Source organism: Ascidia mentula, chromosome 1, assembly GCF_947561715.1.
Source record: "Ascidia mentula chromosome 1, kaAscMent1.1, whole genome shotgun sequence".
Taxonomy (NCBI): domain Eukaryota; kingdom Metazoa; phylum Chordata; class Ascidiacea; order Phlebobranchia; family Ascidiidae; genus Ascidia; species Ascidia mentula.
Genome location: NC_138566.1, coordinates 12,245,871 through 12,265,272, shown reverse-complemented (window position 1 = coordinate 12,265,272; position 19,402 = coordinate 12,245,871). Strand labels below are relative to the sequence as shown.

General features: G+C 36.4%; 3 protein-coding genes across 3 annotated transcripts; all 3 read right to left on the bottom strand.

The window, feature by feature from the left end:
• Positions 1–335: 335 nt before the first annotated feature.
• Positions 336–4,574, bottom strand: LOC145914187 (serine/threonine-protein phosphatase 2A 65 kDa regulatory subunit A beta isoform-like). Its single transcript, XM_083001980.1, has 9 exons — positions 4,182–4,574; positions 2,607–2,752; positions 2,388–2,514; positions 2,009–2,123; positions 1,786–1,952; positions 1,413–1,727; positions 1,079–1,246; positions 730–978; positions 336–670 (listed from the first exon to the last, which is right to left on the bottom strand). The coding sequence occupies exons 1-9, from the start codon at positions 4,488–4,490 to the stop codon at positions 503–505; spliced, it is 1,764 nt and encodes a 587-aa protein (XP_082858106.1). The 5' UTR covers positions 4,491–4,574; the 3' UTR covers positions 336–502.
• Positions 4,575–10,949: 6,375 nt separating this feature from the next.
• On the bottom strand, positions 10,950–14,547 carry LOC145902695 (tiggy-winkle hedgehog protein-like). Its single transcript, XM_082990773.1, has 4 exons — positions 14,082–14,547; positions 12,980–13,106; positions 12,644–12,775; positions 10,950–12,085 (listed from the first exon to the last, which is right to left on the bottom strand). Exons 1-4 carry the CDS (start codon positions 14,385–14,387, stop codon positions 11,409–11,411), a joined length of 1,242 nt encoding a protein of 413 aa, XP_082846899.1. The 5' UTR covers positions 14,388–14,547; the 3' UTR covers positions 10,950–11,408.
• Positions 14,548–14,806: 259 nt separating this feature from the next.
• Positions 14,807–17,708, bottom strand: LOC145899165 (small ribosomal subunit protein eS17-like). The gene is made up of 5 exons (XM_082987894.1): positions 17,662–17,708; positions 17,278–17,429; positions 15,458–15,629; positions 14,945–15,035; positions 14,807–14,879 (listed from the first exon to the last, which is right to left on the bottom strand). The coding sequence occupies exons 1-4, from the start codon at positions 17,662–17,664 to the stop codon at positions 14,946–14,948; spliced, it is 417 nt and encodes a 138-aa protein (XP_082844020.1). The 5' UTR covers positions 17,665–17,708; the 3' UTR covers positions 14,807–14,879; position 14,945.
• Positions 17,709–19,402: the final 1,694 nt, after the last annotated feature.

The following is a 19,402-nucleotide window of genomic DNA, read 5'->3' as shown; positions in this document are numbered from 1 at the left end:
CGAACCTTGTTTTCGCAACTTATGTCATATTACGCATATGACATTCATAACCGAAAATGAAAAGTTTTTTTTAATAATTGTGGTATCGTTAAAAAGGTTATCCTATAAACTTGTAAAAAACCACCTCGTGAGGTGGCCGAGTAATCCGCGTTCAAAGTTTTGTTACCTGACGACCTTTTTTGTCTAGTTCCCTCTGGTCTAGTCTCACTGTGTATAACATCGGTTCGGCGAGTTAAAAAGTTTAGGAACCGTTGCACCACCATGTGGGTATAGTTTGCATCTTGGACAAATGGTCAATTAGCTTGATATAAAAGCGTTCACCTATTCTTTAAACCTACAAGAGAACTACTTTTATTTTCACACAAATTGTGTAGGTTGAAGGTACAAGTGGTATGAATTAGCCGATTGAAAAGCTGATAAAAAATAAACAACAGAAAAACAGAATCTGTTATGGACCGATTCAATTGAAACAATCTTAAATGAACATTTACAAATTTAGCATCTAAGCAAGAGACTGCAGCGCCCTTTGTGCAAAATATTGCACATCGATATCTTGATCACGAGACAACCGCTGCAACATGGGTTTAACATCTGTACTGATGCTTGTGCCATCTAGACGCAAGCCAACCTTCTCCATACACTTGCAAACGTTGAAGCGGACATTTGCTACCTGCATTAGTTACTTTGCAATTATATCTAAACGCATGGTAATTTGCACAGCATACTTACATTATCTGTTGAAAGTCTAATTAGTGTGGGAAGAATCAACTTAGTAAGATGATCTCCAGACAAAATAGATGCAAGTTCATTCACACAAAATATGGTTGTCATCCTTCTTAAGTAATTTTGGTCTTGGGCTAGGTTTATTATTTTGGGAACAACAGCTTCCTTGGCCCACTCAACACCAAAGGTTTCTACCAACTTCCGTAAGTTTGTTGTGGCTGCTTCACGAATAGCATATACATGATCAACCAACCACTGTAAAACAACACACACTCAAATAGCAGATTACAGGTCTATTACTTGCATCTACAAAAATGTTTGTTTCATTCAACTCCAAATATTTACAACTACTAACCTGCATACACAATTCGTTAAGTTTATCATCAAAAAATTGTTGCCCCAGTTGAGCAGCCAATAGGGGCATATGTTCAATAATAGCCAATCTAACTCTCCATTTGCCATCTTCTGCCAATTCAACAATTGCAGGTAGTAATGACTGGGATAGCTGATCAATTCCAATAACCTTAAAAATCAACATTTATCCTTTTAAACACCAAGTGCAGTTGGTTATGAAAAGTTTTATATTTTCACAGATATAAATGTAAAAAAATTTACAGTAAATCCCATTAAATTACAGTAAACTTACAAAAAAAATGGAAACATACAATCTGCAACCATTTGGAACTAACCTCATTCACACAGTCTATGTTGGAAATAATGTTGAGTCGGACATCAGGGCATTCATCTCTAAGTTGGGTAAGGAATAGTGGAAGCAAATGCTCTATTGTATTATCTTTTCCCAAAACAGGGGAAAGTCCCATAATTACAGATGCCAATGCAGATTTAACATGTTGATTTGCATCTGTGACAAGCTCTTTAACATGTGGTAGTATGTTTTGCATAATGATTTGCTCCCTTTTGTCAGTTGGAAGTTGCTCACAAAATTCTTTGACTTTGTGAGCCACTGCTGCACGCACTTCTGCCTCACAATCTTTGAGTAATGACTGCAGCAAAAGTTATTTTTTTAAATCTATTAAAATATTTTTAATCTATATATGTCACCTGAAATGCTGGCACAAGATGTTGTGTAGAAAGTTGTGGACCAATAGCCTTCTGAAGTAAAGAAAATTTATCTGATAACATGTAACGAACTCTCCAGGATTTGTCAGCAGCAGCCTCTTTAATAGTTGTGAGCAGGAACTGTTCACATTCACTTTCATTTAAAAGTTCTATAACACACAGCTGTTATTGTCTGGTTCATGAATAAGTTGTTTAATAAGCATACCAGCCATTGCGACACAGCCATCAACAGACAGCAGTCTCACTGAATCTTGTTCATCGTTAGCCAAGTTATGTAGCAGAGGAATTAAATCTGATATAACATGTTCTCTCTCTGCAACCTTTACATAGTAATACAAAATGTATATACTTCGGTTACTTCTTGAAACTATGTGAAGATGTGTATTGTACTCATTTTCAAAACTTAAATAAAAAAAACATATAAATTAATTAATCTCACACAACAAAGATATTAACAACCACCCTACATGCGTAAACCTAAATGGAATAAGTTTGATAGAAGTTTAAACGGTGTGGACACATGTACTTTCAACCAGCTTGACAGTAGTTAACCCATTTAAGAAGAGACTTGTTTTATTTTTTACCTTTGCAAATTCTCCTAGCTTTGCTGCAGCGGCTCTTCTCACCATAGGTGTGTCATCACCACAAAGATTTCGGAATAATGTACACAGTTCTTGTTTAAGTGTATTTGAGACACGCGAGTAAACTACACTGCATCAAAAAGTGTTAAATATTTAGAGTATCTTAATTGTTTTGTTATCTGTTAATAACTTTTTAAACACAAACATTGGGTTTTGTCAAACCTGAATAAACCACAAGCTGATGTGCGTGATGTAAACCAGTCTCCAGTTGATAAACGTTTTATGAGAGGCATCATGTATGTCTCTAAATCACTTGCACTGTGGTCATTTGCAACGGATCGAAGGGATTCGACAGCCTTATCCCGAACCTAATACAGGTGGAAAATTTTTTTAATAATAGCCAATATATTTTTGTAGAATTTACAGGTTGGGTATCCTACACACATGGGCGTATCCAGGGGGGTCCGCAAGCACTAAAGCAAAAACTCGCATCGAGTGTTACGCAATTGCGCAAACCAGGAAGTCACCGTTTATGTGCCCATTTGCACCAACACTAGCGTTCGTATTTTGCAATGCTTGACCACAATCAACCTTGGTTTACACTGGAAAATCCCAAAAAAATTTGGACCCCCTCCTTTAAAAAATCCTGGATACGCGTATGCCTACACATATAATATAATGACAGGAAATGATGCCAACCAGTAACATGGGTACACAAAATGTAAAATGTTATTTGTAACAACCGCCATTTACATAGTTAACGTTCAAAATAATATTGAGCATCACTGGCAGATTTGTGGTGATGTTCAGGTGTAAAAAGCATTTTGGCATAGTTTTCTAAGAGATGTGGGAAAATTTCTCCTACTTTACAGAAATCAAATGAACAGTCTGGTCAAGTGTTCATTTTTGCAATTGCTTCATTATCGGCCATGGTCACAGAATTCATGTGCAGTATGCGTCAAAACATGAGGGATGTGCCAACTCAAAAAAGATTCACAGTCGATTGCACTGCAGTTTTATGTGACATTGCAAGGTTCACATTAGCGGTTAAAAAACGTATTGCAAAAACGTTACAACCTAAATTCCAATACTTAAATTTTGCGTAGTTTGTAATTGTGCATTACACTTAAAACCTGCGGTTTTATACTCTATGAATCAATTTTGTTTAGAAATACATCGCCATCGTTTCATTGACTTCAGTAAGTATTCATTGTGCAATAGACTTGACAAAACACGAGGATTGAAAGAAAATAGTTGTTGACATTGCCAAGAAAAGTTAACAACGTTGTTTGCATCAGCGCTTGTTGCGCGTACAATTGAATAGATAAAGAAGGATACAACGCCTTATAATCTGCTTCATGTTGCGTCGCAATAATTCCAAAAACGGGTCGCAACAACTCCCAAAACGGGTCGCAATTTGCGAATTGTGAACGGCTAATTTGAATCCTGCATTGTGCTTTCAAATTTTGTCATATTTAATATTTAAAGCTTTTGTGGTTTGTATGCATTTTTGTGTATATTTGCATAACAGGATGTGTCCATACGAAATCAATGTTTTGGGTTTTAAAAACTATCTGACAGTAATCCGAAGCTTTTTGTTTTACACATTTTTCAGTGTGAGACTGAAAAGAAAACTTTGGTTGGGTTGATATGTGGCCAGACCCAGACACTTCTTATTTTTTCTACATTTGCCACGGTTAAGCTCATTACAAATATTTTGTTTTATGTAAGCTATAACTATACAGAGAGAAAAAAGAAAATTTACTTTATTAAAACCAGTATATATAGCTACCATACCACTGTTTCTTCGACTGTAGACAAACTTTCCAGAGGAGGAAGCAAACAATGTGCGTAACTACTTCCGCCAACTAAAGGTGTAAAAGAACCAAGCTGTTCAGCAAGTGCAAGCAAAACTTCATCTTCATCACACATTGAATCAGTTAGGAAGGGAATCAACTCTGACCGAGTTCTTTCCACTCCAAGGGCCAAAGCAATAGTTGACAGTTTCCTCATGCTATTGAGCTGAAGTTGAACATCTTCATTTCTTAGTTCATCAATAAGCACTGCTATTGGATAGAGTGAATCATCACCTGCATCTTCAGCCATTTTATGATTTTTGTCACTTTAAAATTCCTTAAAGAAATTCTAATAACATTGTTGTAACAATTATTTGTATACACAGTTCTAAATGAAACACAGGTAGGGATGGGCAATTCAGAATAGCGAACCTGGAGGATTCGAATCTTAAACTATCCGAATCCAAACTGTCTTCAAACCGAATGATAGGTTTCGTTAAATACCTTCTATGTCAGTAACTTTCCGTATTAGTGCATGCGGCGGTGTTAAAAAATTAATGTAAGCTGCCCTCGAATGCAAGCCGCACGTAATTATGGCAAACTTTGGTGCCCTACTATAATTGTCAACTAATCTGTCGTTTAAAATTGTCGGGTACACTGATAACTGTGTTTGATAAAACGTATTGGTACCGCAGAGCGAGTTAAAGGTGAATTTCATTGAAACTCGCCGCCCTCAATTGTAAGCATCACAAACGGTAGGTTAAACAACTTGATAAGCCGTGGCTTACAATCCAGTAAATAAGGTGCGTATATTTTTCGTCAATCTTCTGCTACGGTTGTGACGCATGTTTGACAGCCGCAAAATTATGTTCTAGAATAGTGTGGTATTCTGTATTGACCATCCCTAAACACAGGGATCTGAATGAATATTGCCATATAAGAACTTCACCAAAAATACAACAGCAATCTGGTCCTTTAACTACCTGCTGCAAACTTTGGTGTAAAATTGGTAGGGAGTTGCAAACCATACTTACTCTCACCCAGGTATAAGGCCAAATCTGAATATTTGTGAGATCATAACCATGACCATAATATTCAAGTTATCATTAGCACTCAATGGCAAAAGAGTCAGACAAAAATATTTTGCAAAGTGGACTAATTTGTTCGCAACTCCGCAACCCTACTAGGATCCCCAGAATTATTCTACAATTTCTCAGAATAATGAGATATGTTTAAAAACCTATAATGTTTTTAAATGTAAAGGTCAGATAGAAAAATGTGTCACTTTACTATCTGGCTTCTTTAGGGCAGGCCTACAGTAATTAGTTACGTAACTATAAATTGATTCAATATTCACCGAATGAAAGTCAAGTATGTGGTCATATTAATTAGCCTACATAAACAGCTGCACAAAAGTCAGATTAAACAAATAAATATGACATGCACTATTTTAATCATAATATTATTTAACAACCTTAATTGTACTTGTTACGAGGACATTTATCTGTCAGTAAAATAAGTAGGTTTAACAATTTGCCATCCTCTTTAAATAAACTTAAAAAATTTTTTTTCTTTTATATCAGGTCTATTGCCGAATCGTACCATGTCCTCAACATATTATCTAACCTGGTACATTCGGTTGCAGTTATCTGAAAACTACGATCAACACAACGGTTACAAAACTATTAATTTCTGTCAAGAAACCTCCTTCAAAACTCAACCCAAAAGCGATGCCCGGAAGTCACAACCCATTCCGCATGAGCGATACAAAAATCAAGTTGCACATTACAGAAATCTTAAAAATCATCGCAGTCCAAAAAAGAAAAAGAAAAAGATAGTTTGGGAAATAGTTGCAAGGTAACTCTGTCAACATTTGCCTTTCCATCTGGTGTACATATCGCCGCATCCATCTACATAAATAAACAACACAATCTAGCAGTTCGTATCAAATTGACCCTTTAAAGCGAAATATTGTGCTAACCGCTTTGTCTTGTTAGCTCAATTTGCGCTTTACAATTTACAAAACGTCATTTTCACCATTATCAACCAATACGTGCATAATAACCGTTGCTGGGTTTTGTGATTTCCAAGGTGACCTAATACTCCTCAAAGTTGAAAAAAATTGTTGCTCCTGAATGGGACAATATACGACAAGGATTTGTAGAGCCTCCTGGAACATCCTGTGACCTACAGGGGCAACCCTGGGAGGGGGGAGGGGGTTGCTTGGGCAAATATTCAGTTTTTTTAGGCAACCGATTTGGTCCAGACAACTGTTGCACGATAACCTATGGGGTAAACACTAACTTACTATGGAGTTTAGCTCAGTTCCGTAAGGTCTATTTACTTTCTTTAGGCACCCTTGGCCAGTTCCGTAAACCCTATCTATTTTCCTTAGACGCCGTTGGCCATTATCGTTATCCCTATCTGTACTTTCCTTCGACGCCCTTGGCCTGTTCAGTAAGCTCTATCTACTTTCCTTAGAGGCACCTGACCAGTTTCGTAAACTCTATCTGCTTTCCTTGGACGCCTTTGGCCAGTTTCGTAAGCTCTTATTCGTACTTTCCTTAGACGCCCTTGGCCAGTTCCGTAAGCTCTGTATATGTTCCTTAGACGCCATTGGCCAGTTCCGTAAGCTCTATCTACTTTCCTTAGACGCCCTTGGCCAGTTCCGTAAGCCCTATCTATTTTCCTCAGGCGCCCTTGGCCGGTTCTGTGAGCTTTATCTATTTTCTTTAGACGCCCTTGGCCAGTTCCGTAAGCAGTATGTATTTTCCTTAGACTGTTTTCGTTCCTTAGCTCTGTAAATTAGTGTTTGTGATTTTTCTTAGGTTCCTTATTCCATAAACTAGTGTTACTCATCCCATGTTAGCAAAAGCGTCACAGCCTTAATATGAAAAATTCAGTTAATCCTATTTTTTCCCCAATCTGTAGCACTGCAAAATCCACCTCAAAATGTGATTCTTTATGATGGATACTACAGCAAGTTTTTGGACACATTTATAATTGACAAGAAGTTTTTACATTTTATACCTTGTTGGAACGATGCCTTAGGAAACAATAACATCTCGGCATTTGTACGCAATTTCTAAAGTGGCGAAATTCTTGGACGATGTCGTTAATCAGATCAAAACTCTTTCCACGGAAAAACATCGTAAATATCGTACAAAAACCAAGATTTGTGCCACACCACATGGGTTTCCATCAGTCCAACTACACAATACTGTCATTTCGGCGAAATAAATTTCACGCAGGAGTGAACACAACTTCGAAGGATCTATCAAAAGCAAAACACAAGTATACCCCTCAATTAGAACATAACGACTATCCAAAAACATCCAATGTAACTTTAGCATCCCTATGTTATCAATTCTGACATTTTGTTCACACAAGGTATATATTGAGGCAGCAATACTGGTAAATTTGGATGTGAGCATGCACAAAGCAGATGGTGGCGTAGTATTTCAAATGTCCCAGCGGAATGAACTAAATCGCAGGTCACCTTGGCGACAAGGTCTCTTGCTATACTCTATGCCGTCATAGCCGGTGTCCTGCGGAAATTTGAATTGCGTTGGTATTTTAACCTCTACCACGTTTACCTGCATGTTCTAGACCAGTGCTTCCCAACCAGTGCGAAGCAATTTTAGGTGGGTCGCGAAGCATTTCTAAATGTTACTGTTTTCTGTTAGATTACGAAATTATTGCATTATCATTATGTAACATTTATGCAACAATGTTTTTCATTCGTTTGGTCATATCTCATTGTGGGTCGCACAATAAAACTTGCATTAAAAGTGGGTCGCGAACTGAAAAAGGTTGGGAAACACTGCTCTAGACAACCTCTGTGCAAAACTTTTAAAAATCCTATAGACGGGAGAGGTTTTAAATGTTCGCCCATATCAAGCGACTATACCACTATCTGCTTTGTGCATGCTCGCATCTAAATTTACCAGTATTTCTTCCTCAATATAATTTACCAGACTAGCCAGAGAGACGGTGGAACAAAGCCACATCGAACGGTTTGATTGTCATATTTCCCTGTGATGGTCAAAACAATGCTTCAGTTTTCAATTATTCCCATTATTGTTACATATCGTGTTAAAGCAAAGCAGCTTATAATATTCACATCGTAATCATTATCGAAGCTCATAATCACTGTTTGCTATATCCTGCACATTATCTAAATCTGAGAATAAATTTGGGATACAGAGCACCCGTGGCGACTGAGTTAAAGCGAAGGAGCTGATAAAATGGTAATGTAGTTCATAAAGAATATTGATTAACGAAACACAGTTTGCAATTCAAATTAAGTCGGCGTTAATGGGGCCTATAATGCTCTAATGAACACTTGGAAATCGATGAAAGGGCCTATATTTTACACATAGCTCCCGTATGGTCCTTTACAGAGACCATTGTCAAATGAAAATGTGTGTTGCAGTTTATAAACGCGATTAGATTAATAGCGAAAGCAAATACGACAGACGCTAGGAAAAGATGCAACATGCTTTCAAACTTTTCAAAGGTGGCTTTGTCAGTGTCAACTGGAACACGAAAGACAGCAAATACGGCAGTTAGTACGCACCCGTTATTCAAAAGTGAGAAAAGATCTGCCCAAGTGCAAGAAAAGAAAACCAATGGCGGTTGTTGCTATACGGTATTTCCAACCTTTTTTATACAAAAACTATTTCCAATACAGTACAATGTATTTGCCATTTGTCTTCTTTAGATACATGCATTTGCATATCCCAGTTTACGGCGGTCAATATGCGGTTCCCTAATTGGATGCTTATTCACTGCAATGGGCTTCATTCTTTTAACTGTTGCCTACAGTCACCATAGAAGTTTATTGGCTGGTGTAATGATTTTACCATTTGGTATGATTACGTTTGTTTGCTCGATGATTTATTTCATTACAAAGAGGCGGAAACTAATGCGCCAGCATAAAAAAGACAATCGGTTAAAGGTCGAGAAAAAAAAAGAAAAAAAAAATGTTCTTCGTCCTACAGATCCAACAACGTTGAAGGCAATAACCAATATCAAATTTCATTCATGTGGCGAAAACTGGATTAGAAATTGTACGAGAAAACATGATTTTAAAATTCATGTGACTGAGAAAAAGACAGTTTTTGTTTTGACTCGGAGCTGTAGTTATGAGATCGTCACTTCCTGTAAAAATCTGTAATTCCTATTACAAATGAAACAGTTATTTTGCATTTATAATATACGTCGTTTTGTGAAGATAATGAAAAACTGTGGTTTTGTTGGGCGTATTGTTTAAGTAAAGATTAAAATAAACTTTTACCTCATCAAAAATATCGCACATTATTTGAAATTTCCATTTAATTATTCTTTACGTGGACGCTTGATGATGATTTTAACAAATTAGTGTTTCGGAAAACTGTATAAGGGCAAAAATACCTTCACATCTCTATTGGTAAAAATTTTGTTGAATGGATGTAACAGCCATCAGTCGAGAAATGTTATAAGATACAGAACAACTTCAATAACCACCGACTAAATAGTGTTTAATCATAGGAACCCCAGTTTAAACGGATCTTCCGCAACACAACAGCCGAAAATCACGTAAAACCCCAAGTCCGAAATCAATAAATCGACTGCAACAATTCTTGTGAAATCATAAATAATATAAAGATCATCTTCTGTCATGAATTAAATATTGATTATAAACAAGGGGATTTAAGAATGATTACTTGAAAATTTCGGTCTGTATAAAATAGAGGCTAAGACAGAGCGGATACATTCAGAGAAATGCAACACTAGACAAAACACGCATGTAGAGGAATGTTTCGGGCATAGTATCTAGATGATATCAAATATAAGAAAGTACCAAAACGCAAAAAAACACAGTGTTGTGGATAATGGAGCCGCTTGCAAATTCAAGAAACATGAGAATGGTCGAAAAAGAGAAGTACGACCGATGTTTACGGTAAAACCCAAAACTAATTTAGTATTTATTTTGTTTATATATATATAACGTGGTTTGATTTGCTATAAAATTAAATTCTGAAAAAACATATTTTTTTGAATTATTGCATTATTTTTGTTTCAAATGTAATAATCCGTTATTACAACTATTATAACAGTTAAAATGCAATTACTAAAAAGGGAGCTATTGCATTATACTAAATTGTTGTGTCATATAATAAAGTATAACTATATTGCATAAGAATAGTGAAAAGCAGACATTGCACTCTGCTTTGACCCTCCAGGTTTACAATCAGTGAACCTGCATGGTATACTTTGCAGTCGACGTCGATAAATTTGGCACCGATAGGCTGAAAAAGAGTGCATAGTTTGCAGCTGTTAATTCTAAATATGTGCAGTATTCAAGTGGTTAATGCATAAGAAATCTACTTCAATCGTTTTTTTCCCATGAATGTGACAGATCAACATTCTTGAAGCCAACCCTTCACTTCGACCAGCTATGTGTTCTTTTATTTTAAACATTATTTTCATCGGTTGCGGAACATTTATGTTGGTATTCGGCTGGAATCATAACTATGTTTTATTTATAACTGGTGCTGTTGTGTCCATTTTAAGCTTGCTGGCAAGTGTTATAACGCTTATTGTGATAACACAAAAACAGTACAATTTACATCCGACAAATCTTCAACGGCAAAGAAAATCTAAAAAAGCCAAACATGTGAAGTTGCTGCCAACCGATCCAGTGATGCACAGAGCTGTAACTTATATTTTGTGATGAAAATGAAGAGTGTAAAAGAAATATCTCCCCTCATGAGAATCATGTTCGAATTATTGCCCCAACACGTCATTGTCGATATGACTGCGTATGAAAATGATAAAAATTGCTTGGACTGCATATTTTGCTTCAATGTATGTTTCTTGTAAAAAAAGCCGTTGCCAGAACGACCAAACGCTGTCAGTAGAAAAATAAAATCCAAACTTTATAGCCATATGGATGTAAGACATGAATAATACGTCATTTATAAATTTTCATGGATGCTTTTAACATTTCACACAGACAATTCATCATAGATAAATGACCTCAACCGACTTCTACAATAACCGATCGTTGGAACTGGTTGTGAAAATACTCTGTTCACTGTTACCTGTTACATTGTGGCACAAAACATCACTGTTGGTCCGCATACTATTCCAAACAACAATACACTTCATGTATACTACTTATTATGTAACATGTAGTTTGCACATAAACAACCATGTGCGCAAGAAGCACGCGAACATGAGTTTATATTAAACAGAACAATGATGGTGGTAAAATTGCACGCACTGCAAACAGTAACTTTTGAGCATACCAATGTACGCCCTGATATTTACTGGCTTTTGAGAGAAATCTTATGGTCCTCATTGGATATAACGCAGCATGCGCCAAAGGTTCACTTTTCACTACCGCATAGCACGAGGCAACCGTGCCATCTACCACAAGAGTACCATGTTGAGTCAAGGGAGCAAACGCACCGGCCATGGTAAGGTACTGAATATCAACAATTCGCGATAAAATGGTTGTGTTTGAAAGTTCAGCAATTTGTGGCATTATAAAAATATTTAACCCCAACTTGACATTCGAGGCATGAACAGGTTTGGCCATACCCCATACATCCAGGCTTATAGTCTGAAATGTGTTGTTTAATTCTGTCGTAGGATTACTCGCAAACAACATGTGGTTGCTGGTTAAGGTAAAGGAGGTGGTTTTAGTTTTGATTTGTAAAAAAAATGACATTTTTTTGGGTTGTTTATCTAAAAAGCTAAGCACTTCGCTGTAAACCAACTTTCCAGTTGTCCGGTCGACGGCGAGAATTTTGTCCCCCACAGACAGAGTATTCATATGAAGCGTGGTTCCATTTTGAAGAAGAACAGTGCTACTGCCAGGAAAACATCCTCCATTAACCGCGGCATTAGACTCTTCTGCGATACAGTGGATAATTAAGAAAAAAAATTATTTCGTTTCCTAAATGCGAAAGTGTTAAAATCAGTAACCAAAGTAATACACAAATTGACTCCGTTGAGCTATGAGTTACATTACATATGCCAATTAAACGCACTGTACAGCAAATCACTTAAAATGTGCACGCCAAATAGTAGTGGAAGTTTAGTCTGATTTCTATTAGGCGTATTTGATTTGAACATCGATCATAATACAGAGGAAAAGGACATTTCTCACGTGTGCTGTGAAGTTAGCTCTTTAAAATGTCAACGCCTATTTAAACATTGGGCACTTGCGACAAAACGACTAATACCTTAAATCAACACGGATGGATACGTCACCGAAAATCAAAATAGTTTTGTTCTTAAGTAGTTCGATAGTTTTTGTGTATGGTGTAACAACACATATCTACTATTCTCGGGCCTGAATAGCAAAAATCTTTTCCTGAGGCATTGAAAATACTTAAATGTTAGTAAACCCGACGAAACATTGTAATTTACAACTGTTTGCAGCTATTGATTTAAAACTATAAAACTAACCGTCACGGACGCTTGCATGAATATGGTTCAAATCATAATGAACCCAATTAAATCCCGCGTTGACAGCTAGTCTTGCAAGGTAGCCATTTTTGCAGTTATCATTATCATCAGTTGTAAAATCCACTGCTCTACCTTGGACAAAATAATTTTAAACTCGTGATCGGGTTCGGTTTACTAGCCTTGCTGGACATTGGCACTCGCTAACTGACGCATAATTGGGAAAATAATACAGTAGTTTCACTGTCATTGTGTAAAATGTTCATTCTTAGATACACCGTTTATAAATGTATTTACAAAAAAAAATATATTTGTAAAACTTTACAATGCAATCTTTACCTTCACAATGGAGGGAGCCAGGTTTGCAAAATGGTTTGACTTGGAATGAACGGAAAACCAGCAATCTTACTGATGGCCAAGTACTCCTCACGTAAATTGACAACATCTTTAAACGATCTTGACATTCCTGTACAGCGACCGAGGGGTTAAACTTGTTAAGGGTTAAACTTGCTTTATGTTCAGAAAAAGGGCTTCGCAATTTGTTTTTCCTTGAAAAAATAGGGACTTTCAAGGGCTTTTCAAGCACTTCGTCCTTTCTCACATACTTCCACTTCGAAAATAAGAAAAAACATCATGAAGGGTGCTTTTTACCAGCCACTATTCCTCACGTACCATATTGGTTGGAGTGATTTTAAATCACTGCAGGGTAACTTATACGTGTAACAAAATTACCATAACAGTCCACTAAATTACAAAAGCATTGTGCCAAATTTGACAAAGAAGCAACGACGTTTTGTAAATACATTCGGGTTGTTTGGAAACAAAATATTGGGACAAACATAGAATGGTGATCTCCAAACGTCGATCATATGGGCAACATTGTAATAAAATACGGTATGGATTTGTTAATTGCTCTTTGACAACACATACATATAGGAATTTATTTTGTGGTGATTGTACTCCCTGAACAGTTTAAACCTAATAAATACAAAAACAGGAAATTTAACGACGCGAAAATCTCTGTTTAAAATCGAACTTAACATTCGTAACAACAAATACAAATCAGCAAATCTAATTGAACAGAGCAAAAATTCACTAACGCACAACAATCTATGCAAGCAACGTAAGTTTGGTTACGATTTTGTGCAAAGATCGGTATCGTTAAATTTCCGGTTTGGTCAAGTGTTAAACATTAACTCGTTGCTGCCTAGATCAATCTTTGACAATAAGGAGATATGACGCCACTGCAAAATATTGCGTTTATTCCATCCAGGAAACATGGCTAAGTATGGTTTTATGCAAATATTTGAGAATGCAGTATTTGTACAGGGACGCCAAGCATTAGCATACATGTCGTTATCCTGGAAACCAGTTTACTGGTACATAATAAATTGTATCCTTGTTAGCTAGTGTTTGCACCAAATTCTTTCAGAAAACGTACCTTGGTCATTCGGCGAACGTTTACATCTCTATGACCGTTGGCAAATACTATGTCAGAATTAAAATTTTCGACGAGTTTATTATATCTTGGACTCGCCGGAACTATTGGACCTTTGCTGGGGCCACTGGCGGCAATTGTCACTTCTGAAATATCAGGCACTGTTTCGCCTCTTCGTAGTGGCTTAATTTTAGCAGCATTATATCTGTGACCATTCCTTGATCCTCCGGGATAGCATGCAAGTGTGGATGGAAATAAAATAAGATAAACAACACAAACATACAGTTCCAATGCTTTGTAGGTCAGCATGATTTAATGTAAATTTAAATGTCGTAATCATTCCACAATTAAATTCAGGTTGGTATTTGTCCCTTCTCTGCTCAATTTCTGAAGAAAAAACGGGACGACGGCTAACAAACGAATTTTATTTCCTTTCGATCCCCAAATTCAAACACACATTCTCAAGACCTACTTTCGCTGCATTTGAGGACCTTTCCACAAGCTTGTAAGCGAGCACAACAGCTTGAAATGAAACGCCACTTTAACGTCACCTAGCGGCCAACATTTTTTTCCTCCGGAATGTTTTTAGTTAACAGCAACAAAAACTGTATCTTAAGGTCGTTCGTTACAAAACCTTCTTAAACCTGACTAATTTTTTTAATTTATTACAAGCATCAGCACACTGCACTTCAAAACAAATTTTACTGCTTGTTTTGTACTTGATCACCATCAGTGCATGTTTGTATGTATTTAAACAAATGCAACTGAAAATAGCACATACACTGACGATTAGATGTTGATCTGAAAAGAAAAACATAAACATATAGTTACTTATTATAGGTACAATACACAAATATATCACTTACTTTATCGCCCTGCATAACCAGGATTCCGACCCTGCCCGCCGAAATTGTTCACAGACTGAGTCAACTGAATGCCCTGAATATTTCCAAAATCCTGAAGTGCAACAGTTAAAAACACAATTAGCAAAAAGCACGACAGTGGTCCATCCTTTTTTTTTGTGTGACGCATTTAAGAATAAGCACCACACTTGCATCAAACCAAGTATAAATCTATTTGAAAGATTTTTTGCTTTTATATGAAATAAACTTTCTTTTCAGTGTAATAACAACACTCCACAGAATAGTGCATTGTTGGATGATAGTCTTGAGTGATTATTGTCTCCTCAAACTTAACTTTAAAATGAAAAATAATCACTATTTACCTGCACGACCCTTTTAAGCAAATGCAAATTAAATTTTCACTTTAAACTGAAGTGCTGTATATTATTTGTTAAGGAACTAGTTTCATCACTAATTTATAAACAAGTCAGCAGAACAAATTATAATATAATTAGATAAATAAAAAACAATGCATACAAGGACTTTCAGCATTTCTTTTGTAGTAGGATCAACTTCAATAATATCTTGATCAAGTGCTGACACGTCTGGTACATAATTATCTCTTCTCTCACGTTCCTCTTCCTGTAATTTGATGGAAATACCTCGCACAGGACCAGCCCGAATTCTCTTCATTAAGTGTGTGACAAATCTAAACAAATCCTCGAGTATATGGCACACTGGTTAACTAATATATTGCAACTTGTACTTTTGGTTGTATACCTCAGTGGAGGTAGTGACAAAAGTTTCAACATAGATATATTTCTATTTTCTGATTTTGCAATCATCACTGGCAAACCACTCATAAGATGTTTTTGTTTGCCAGTGATGATTGCAAAATCAGAAAATACATAAAAAACAAAAAAACAGGAAGTGATGTACATCTGCTCTGAGACAAATCAGACAACCAAAAGAGAAAGATGTATATTGTCATAGGTAGGCAATTTATTATTTGAGCAAAAACTAAGCACCACTGATTAAATGTGTATGGCTTGCACTGATAACATCGCCTAAGCTTGGCAAATTAACAACCGGAATTCATCCACATTACCCAGTTGTGAAAGGTTTTTTTTTATCAAGATATGAGAAATAAAACAAAAAAGTATATTGCATTACATTACCCCTTAAACAATCTACAGACAAAGCAAAGAAAACAATGACGCAGGTACTACTGAAAAAACTCCTATTTGAGTTGTTAAGCTCAACCACAAGTAACAGGAATATAGAAGGAAAAAAAACTAGTGGTATTTTTGACCCCAACTTTAAAAAATCCTGAATATTTGTATTGCAACATAAACATAATTTTTCCCCTGAAATGGACAAGTCTGCGGAGTATGGCAACTGCATGCGTAAGTTTTATTCAACAATTTTTTTTGCCTGTCAAATTCTTTTGACTGCTCGTGAATGTCTAAACCAGTGGTTCTTAACCTTTTTCCCATCACACCGCCCCCAAGAGGTTTCATACCAAATGCAATTGTGTTCTTGTCGATCTGCATAAATAAGCTAGCTGTCTAAACTCTGCAACACGATAAAAACATAATATGTATCAATTTAAGTTTGCTTACTTTAACTAAAATATTACGGGACCAATAAACGGTTTGTGACGAAACAGATGAATCATCACAAAAGGTATTTTGTGATGCAATGGTTTCTTTGTGACATAACAGAACTTAACTGCACAAGCGGATTTTTCATTTAATGTACAAGATTTTTGTTCCGAAACTGTAAGAAAAATATGACATAGGACATTAAAGTCACTACAAAAACTAAGTTTTGGTATAGAGCTTGCGTCCCATGAGAATTAGTCGACGCCCCCCCCGGATGAGAACCACTGGTCTAAACATAAAACAATTTACACAAAGACGTATTATCGTTTTCGTTGCACGCAGGCTTAGGGGTTGTGCATGCACGCACACGAAAAGATTTAGTTCTGAACGCCCAAGATCTCGGGAAGTGCCATATTCTGCAGACTTAAGAAATGGACACCAGTTTTAATGAAGAATATAAACTAATGCATTTTCAGCCAATCTTTACCTGTAGTATTGTGAGGTCATACACATCAGTTAAGCGCAAATTCCAAACCATGAATACAACAACAGAGGTTTCTGGATGCCACATACAATTAGACAATTAAGTTGTGAAACATAAACAGCCCTTGATTGTTTTGCTGCAATGTTTTTATCATTTTTTTTATCATCACCCCTACATTTAGTTTTATGAAATGGAATTTGTAACTGATATAGCCTACCTAAGAAAGCTTTACAACATTTTCAAAATGTCATTATATTCCATTAACTTACCCAGCTATTTGATTCCTTAATTTTTTGCTTGGTATTATAGCTATTTCTTCACAAACTCTCTTATTTGTGTGAAAATCAAGAGTAAGTTTCATGTAATATTTTTCGATGATGACCCGAGCAGCCTTTTTCACGGTTTTTGTCCTGACACGACCCTAAAAAAATTATTTAATTTTAAGTTTTGGCAAATTCCAACACTTTTGTAGAGCCCAATTTTCACATTATCCATATCACTGGCAAAGACAGGATGAACTTGTGCAATTTGAACTCAAATTAGCGAATTTTAAGTCTTCGACATTGTGTACAATGTGCATACACAATGACGTTTAAATAGAAGCAGTGTAAAATGCAGATTTTGTTAGATAGATTTAGTATTATTATACTCACCATACTGCCTGTGACAAGAAAGGCTAAAAAGGCCTACTCGATCACCAGCAAGTTTGTTGTGTAAAAATGGTGGCGCAAGGCTATCAATATTTTTCAAAAGGGGTAAAAACTAATTTTCCAAAAAATATGCCAAGATCTTGGTTGTCACTGATATAAATTAAATATTTCGTCGGCAGGCATCGTCGGAAGTATCGTTGAAAACAACGCAATTTGAAACAAAGGTAAGTAAGAAATAAGTAAAAACACACAAGCTGACATACAGATCGAAGGACTGCACATTCGTATACATCCTGTCGGTTGCTGCAGACTGCAAAAGGATTAACCGAAATAACAGGTCAGAAGTGGCGCGGTTCGTTTAGGACTACCATGGTTCTTTTTTGAGTTCAAAGCGGCTGGGTGATAGTTCCATATCTTATCAAAACCCCGTGATTGCCCGACGTATTGGGAGCCGCACAAAACGCAGGTGGTCATATAAATTCTGTAATTGCGCAGAATGGTCTGTCAAAGTGTAGTGGGTTCGCATGAGTTTGTTTGTTGGAGCAACTATCAACTCGTGGTTACCAAAATTGTCGCAGAGAGTATAACGACCACAAAGTTCTAATTGAACTTTCTTGCGTCAACTTTCAATTATTTTCCAGATAGTGTGCTATCTAGCTCAGTACTTTGCTGACATTATGCTCTTTGCGGCAATTTTGGTAACCCAAAGTCGATGTTTGCTCTACTCTAAGAATGCCAGCGAGAGTGGGTAGGCGCTTATTTACTAAAGTGTGTAGATTTTTGATATTCTCTTTGAATGTTGATTTCATTACATTTACAAAACTTGTCGCCCATATATCGCTGTCCTGGGGAAGGCTTCGAATTTTAACCTTATAATGTAGTCGTCGTCGAAGTTTGTCTTAATTTGGCAAATATACGTAAATATCGACAGAATTTTAAACTAACAGTTATGATAGTTAAACCTTTTCCGGGTAAGGAAATTAAAATTGAGAATGCAAATGTAAATAATTTTTCAATTACTTTTGTAAATCCTACTTTGTCATGCGGTAGCAAAATATTCACTACTGCAAAAGTATAATAGCAATAAAACGCTTTGCCTATAATTTGTAGGCAACACTTGTAGAATAACAAGTTCTCTTTGAAGTTAGTCGCAAAAACACTTTTATTTTGTCCTGGCACTGCACACACGACATCACGTGAACGATGTTCTAAATTGTAAAAAGAAAATAACATGGTTTAGAGCCTGGCAACAAATAGCGTTTTGAAGTAAGTTGACAGAAATATTTCATGATTACTGGCCAAAATAGTCGAATAGACGTGCTTAAACATGAAACTAGCCCACTGACTGAAATTCGCCTGTTTTACGTAAGGATTGCATACTTGTTGAGGCCCCAAACCCTTCTTGCAAGGGATCCGATTTACGCAAGTAAACTTTTATGCACGGCTTTCGATGTGCGACAGGTAAACACAGCATAATAAGTATCGATGTGAGTTACAACTTCCCTTGACGCTGTATCAGTGCGGGGAGCCTAGTGGTCACACACTTTGTAGGATCACGGCACACTTGCTTTCCCCATGTTTCTTTGCAACAAAGCTATTTTCAAATGTGTTCTGTTTTCAAACTATTAAAAAAACATCCACTACACGGAATAATAACTTTCAGGTCAGTTTAATTTTATTTCAATATAGTTACCCAACTACATATATTGCGAAGTATGTTTTTTTTGCGGCAGCAAATTGTTGC